At 42.2% G+C, this 6,343-nt stretch overlaps 1 protein-coding gene across 1 annotated transcript; it reads right to left on the bottom strand.

The window, feature by feature from the left end:
* Window positions 1-1,775: 1,775 nt before the first annotated feature.
* Window positions 1,776-6,252, bottom strand: LOC104960588 (sperm-associated antigen 17-like; the record flags this gene model as incomplete). The annotated part of the gene is made up of 11 exons (XM_010788661.1): window positions 1,776-1,855; window positions 2,082-2,286; window positions 2,905-3,329; window positions 3,446-3,590; window positions 3,770-3,924; window positions 4,019-4,133; window positions 4,335-4,498; window positions 4,877-4,979; window positions 5,320-5,471; window positions 5,643-5,756; window positions 6,124-6,252. Coding segments are annotated over 11 exons (1,787 nt in total), but the record flags the coding sequence as incomplete, so codon positions are not given.
* Window positions 6,253-6,343: the final 91 nt, after the last annotated feature.

Below are 6,343 nucleotides of genomic sequence, written 5' to 3'. Positions count from 1 at the left end.
CAAGTATATTTTGTATAAAATTTTTGTTGACAGGAAGGTCTAAGAGACCTATTATTTATTTCAGTAATTTATAGGAGAACTTGAAACGTCAACAATTCACTACTTCTACTGTATTCATACAATTTGATATAGGGACCGAGGTTACATGGTTGAATTTCTCACTTCCTCTTCCTCGGTCGTCTTCCTCCTCTGTCTCCCGGGTCCTATGGTACAAGTTGTGCTTCTTGGTGGGCGGGTCCCACCCGGTCCAAAATAATTAACAATAGGGAAGATTACAACCGACTAAAACATCATTTCGCTACCGGCATACATAAGAGGGAATTCATGTAATACGCTACACATTAGGATGTCCCACTATGCATGTCATAATATAACATGACCGACAAACACCTACTATTCACAGTCTTTGTAACAAAATACAACGTGAAAAGACCACGTACTCTTGCCCGAGACCATGACCTTTGACGACTGCGAGAGTCTGGCAACTCTCCGACCGAGATGTCGAATGAGAAGGGTTGGTAGCTGCTGCCGGACTTGCTCTCGGTGACTGGCCTGTGGTGTTCCCACCGGTACAAGTTATAGATACTTGTCGGTTCTTGTAAAGTTGATTTCTATTAAATCACGGCGTTCGCCAAAGTGAATCCTTGACAAAGTAAGTTAGATAGGTATTAAAATCCGGCCCTAATTGATCTATTGATACATCGTGAAGAGTCATAAATGGTAAACCATTTTTTATTGACCGGGATAGAATAGAAAACAACTATGACCTGTAAAAAAGGTTTCTACGGCAGGAGTTTGCGTTCAAAAGGTTTGGATCCTTTTCCTTTAGAACAGCAAAATTTAGTTTCTATTACCAGGTAAATACAGAACCCAATGAACGTTACCACAACATAGGGGAAACTGGGTTTTAAAGTTTTTCCCCTTCCAATACATTTTACAGGTCTTATAGAATTAAGAACTTAAAACAGAGAAAATGCTACCTCAAACCCGTAAGGGGGTAGGAATTTCCGGGAATCGGTAGTCTCCACACCACACGGCCACCAACGATCCTCTTGTCTTTGCCCTGTAGGTGGGGACGGGTTGGAGTTTTTGGCGGTCTCCTTGGACGTACTGACAAGGGAGTTTGTCTCCATGGTCCACACTTTTATATGTGCATAATATGAAGCCATGTGGTGTCTTCTTTTTGTTCCTGCGTGGAGTTTTGTGGTGAGAGAAAAAGGTCTCTCACCTCGGGCCAGGGAGCCAACCATTGGTGGTACCCAGATCCCAAACAAAGACTCTCTCTCCAGGCCGGACCGAGTGTCCTGTCGCAGGTTGGGCGGGTCCCTCCGTCGGGATTTTCAGGACCTCTGGCTCCCTCGAACAATGGTCTGGCTTGGTTAGGTTGGTTGGTGGGTGAGTCTTTATGACCACCTGAGTGCTGACTTCCATTTTGTTGGTTAAGGCACCCATAGATATTATAGTGACAGTTTTGAAAGGTTAACGACAATGAAAATACATCACAGTAAATTGGAAAGACCTAAGGGAGGATATTAACACACCAAAATTACGACTCAAAATTTGGCTCCAGATGGTCGAGACACCAAGAGTCGTCTACGTTTTTCCTTATTAGGGACAAGTTTTTGCGTCTTTTTGGGATTGGGACCAGGGACCTTTTCAACTAAAGACCGGTACCAGTTTCTTTCGGAGCTTTGAAGTTGGTGACACTGATGATGACGAAACCTTTTCGAACTTTACACAGACACTGACGTCCTAAAATGATCTCTCAAACTACCCTAGGCCTCGTTCGCAAAGTCTCCTCTACTTCCAAGTTTCTCGGGGAGCGTGGAACTCCTCCTCTCGCGAGGTACGGTCGCTGCCAGACGATGTTAGAACAGGACCAGACACGGTGTGTTTTCATTACGTGTTACTTGTTAGACGCTTTTACCCAAAGCGACTTACATACTCAATACTGTGGATAATCCTCACAGGAGCAAATTGGGGTGAAGTGTCTTTCCCAGGGACACACTGACAACGACATGCTAACTGTAGTGGGGTTTGAACCTGTGCCCCCCTGCCCCCCAGACACCTCCTTACTTCACATCTTCCTATAATCCTGACCTGAAAGTGGTTCCCATCGGGGTCTGTAACATCACAGGCCACTATGTCTGTATGACTCATGGTGTAGCTTCCTGATTGGTTTGTTGGAGTGCCACCCATTGGACTGGGGGTTACAATGGGGTCGGACGAGTACACACATTTCCCATCACTTTGGATCTGTAGGAGCCCCCCACTGGATGGAAACACCTTGGAAACACAAGCATACACAAATAATCAAACATGTAAATCAGTGTGATTGTCAATCTTCTTAAAAGCAGTAAAGTACGGCACATCCACATCCATCTATCTTGCAACAAAAAAAACACACCCTGAAATATGATTATTTGTTTTTGTTTAAAAAGCGATCATTCTTCCCCTGTAGCACTACACACAGGGCCAAATATTATAAAGTAAGTTTGAGGGATGTTACTAGTGGACCATTATTATTACTAAAGATATACCCAAAAAGCTTATATGCAAACCTGTCTATAGTTAATCATAATTATCATTTTCGCAGAATTGTCTGGCAATGTTTGCAGTTTACGTTTAAATGTTAAAAAAAACATTTAAGAGAAACATATACAATTTAATTGATTATAATTATCTACAAGTTGATGTTGTGACAAATAGTTGACTATTTATTATAGGCAAATGTATTCATGAAGAGTCTGACTTGGTGCCACATGTTTATCATATCAAGACTGACACTGTGGTAGGTAGCAGATGAATGAGAAGATGAATACAAAAGTAGAAAAATGCTGTAATCACATACAAATCCCACCATAACATTAAAAATAGATGTGTTATTTGTCATTTACTACCCACCTCATATGCTCCTTGGTTGTTCCCAGTGATTACAGTCCCATCTGCTAAGAAGACGTGAGCCATGTGTCGCTCTGGGTACATCACCACTGTGCAGCAGCCCTCCTTCTCCACCAGCACCACCCGCTCCTTGGCAGACACACTGTCCTTATTGCTCTCACATGCACTACTCTTACCATTGCCAGCCACAGTGTCTTCCGCAAACACACTCTCCTCACCGTTCTTATACACACTACTTTCTCTTTCATCACACACATCCTCACACTCAGTCCCACCCTCCTTGTCACACGCTGTCCTTGCACTGTTGCTGCTAATGTCTTCACCGTTGTCAACAGCATCCTGAATATTTTCAGAAATGCTGTCAGCACAGCGCGTGACACACACACACTCAGATTCAGTGGTTGATTTAAGGGTCTCATGCTGCTCCCCTGGAAAGTAACAGACAAATGGACTCAGGTCAGATCAAAACAATAACCTTAGTTTAAAGATTAAGTACATCTTAATGTGAATATGCTTGTGTGTTTTGTATGTATATTCTGGTCACCTGTGTGCAGCAGTGTGTGCTGTGGTGTGCTTGGTGGTCTGTGTTGGTACAGGCTAGTGATCCTGGTTCCGTCTGCATGTTCTACACTTAAAGATCCGTCGGGGTTCCGGACTGAAACCACCAGATCCTCACGGGTCAGCATCAACTGACGAAGCAACACACGCAAAGATGCTCGGACAATTATGTTGACATAAGAAACAGATTGGATGTATTGAAATACAGAAGAGCACCTCCTTGAAACAATGTATGCCCATTACTGAAATTAACATCTATATTCATTGAAAAAAAGGAAACTGAAAACCTAAACTTCTACTGCTCTCTTACGTCATGGGTGATGGGGTCTGTGGCCTTGAAGGCGAGGAGAGGCGTGGTGGGTTTGTGTTGGTGTGTCGTTCCCACAGTGTAGATGCGAGCTCCAGACGGACTCGTTGTTAACCAAAAACCTCTCTGACCACCAGCCTCCTTCTCTGAGCTCGGCTCTGTGTAGACACACATAAAACATACAAAGTTTGGGTTTATCCTGTGCTCAGTGATTATCGAAGTGTTTTCTATTCAGTGGTGCTGCACTCTAACCTTTCTTTCTGTCCTTAGTTTCTTGAGACATGTTTTCTTCCTCAACTTCAGAATCAGGAACCCACACCGGACCAGAATCCTGGCTGAAGCTGACTGAGCCATCAGCAAACAGAACCTGCAGTGCACATATGATTTGAGATTTGAGTGTTGAGTGTTGAGTGTTGAGTGTTGAGTGTGTGTGTGTGTGTGTGTGAGTGTGTGAGTGTGAGTGTGAGTGTGAGTGTGAGTGTGTGTGTGTGTGTGTGTGTGTGTGGTAAAAGAAGTTCAGGTCATACATTGTCAAATAAGAAGTCATACATGTGTGCACAATGTTTACCTCTGTAGACCCGTCTCTCATGATTCGGATCACAGCTCCCTGGCTGGTGACAATGCGGGACAGTTCTTTGGAGAGGGAAGCGTCCTGAAGCTGCCCAACAACTCCTTCACCATGAAGAGGAAAGCTCTGTTTCACCAACATACCCTGCTCCTCTGAGGACACTCCTGGACACACAAATACAAATACATATTTTCCAGCGAGTGATGGGAATACAAAATGTATGGAATATATAAACTCACATTTTAAGGCAAACACATTTAACACAAATCACTATCTGCAGGTTGAGTCTCAAATAATTTAAATGGAATACACAGAATGCATTAAAACATTTTTTTTAAATTAAAGCCACTTAATTATCAATAAAAAGGTCTTCAATTTAATTTGATTTGGTTTCTCTCCGAGTGCAATAACTACCAGTGGCAGGGCTATTTCACCTATTCTCACTTCATCGTTACACATGCAGTTTTATAAAACTACACTTGTGAGAATACACACACCTTTGTCTGTTCGTGTATACTTTTCAGAAAAAGTGCAACCCTGACCTTGTGCATCCTCTCGCAGGAACTGCAGCAGCAGACCGTTAGGTACAGACAGGCTGAGACTGTTGAATGGACTCGATGGCAATACTGTCTGACCTTCACACACCTTAGATTACAATCAACCACAAACATAAGTTATGACCAATACAATAATAAAAGCAATATAATCTTCACATGTAGCACAAGATACAAACTATAGGTCATTTCGCCCAAGATGGTTGTTACTATTTCATATCGAGTCTGGAGACCAATTTAACTTTAATTCTTATGGTTAAAAGGTTGTTTATGTAAACATGGACTCTCAGACTAGACATTGGTTTAAATTGAATACATAATAAGATAAAGGTATTGTATTAAAAAAAAAAAGTAAGCCATTGATAAGCCTTTGTTTAAAATCGTATTTCCGTGACTGTATTAATTTGTGCCTTCTTGTGAGTTTGTGGAACCTGGGACAGTGGAGGTCTGGCAGGGTTGTGTGTCTTGGAGGGAACAGAGTCCAGATCTGTCCCCTTAGAGCAGTAAGTGGAGGATGGGGGAGGGTTGGGGACAAAGGTGCCGGTATCTGGAGCCCCTCCCTCTGTGGTCTCCTGAGGACTCACTAGGATATCACCAAACAGAAATACAGTTAATACTGCCAAAACGGAAGTCAATTCAACCCTTTGTTTAAACAAGACACAATAACAGGAATATTCAAAGCACTGAGAGGGTCCATATTCAAATTATTTTCAATTTTAAGTAAAGCTTGAAATATTAAAATACAAATGAATACCTCTATATTCTCCTGTTGGACCGTAGAAACTGTATGAGAGATGAATTCCATTGTCTAAGACAGCTGAGAGGGAGCCCTGTGTCACTCTTTTCACAGGCTGTACGGGCTCTGACACTGAAAAGGACAAACACACAGGCACACAAAGAGGGACGTTCATCAGCATGCACGTTTCATCATTAAAATGTACTGACAGTACTTAGGAGTGTTGATTTACCAGTACAATTGTCTACTGTTCATGGTTTATTCAGGACAAACATGTTCAGTTTAGGATGATGTGTTTTCCAGCTGAGACTTTTTAAATATATTTTTTAGTTTTTTAACAAAAGTTGCAGGAAATATAGACATTTGAGTAAATCACCTCAAATGTGTACTCAAATACAGCACTTCAGTAAATGTACTTTGTTAGATTGCACCACTGGATCAAAAATAATTTAAAATGTCCAAACGGGCCAACTGTCTGGAGTAGGAATACCATCTGTACCTTTTCCGCCATTGGTTTCTTTGTCTTGGGGCTGAAGGAGAGGTTTCACTAGATCAAAAACAACTTTGTTGATGTGTGTGCAGAAATAATGTCCATCCTTCTTCACAGCCAGTTTCATTAGGATGGAACCTGGAGTGAAAACAGAATAAAACGCATGTGGACAATGCACCCATCCAGCAAGGAATAGCTGAGTCGCACTTTGCTTTTCACAAACCCCCCC

The sequence above is a fragment of the Notothenia coriiceps genome, unplaced genomic scaffold (genome assembly GCF_000735185.1).
Source record: "Notothenia coriiceps isolate Sejong01 unplaced genomic scaffold, NC01 NC01_scaffold00032021, whole genome shotgun sequence".
Taxonomy (NCBI): Eukaryota; Metazoa; Chordata; class Actinopteri; order Perciformes; family Nototheniidae; genus Notothenia; species Notothenia coriiceps.
This window is presented reverse-complemented; position numbering and strand designations above follow the sequence as displayed.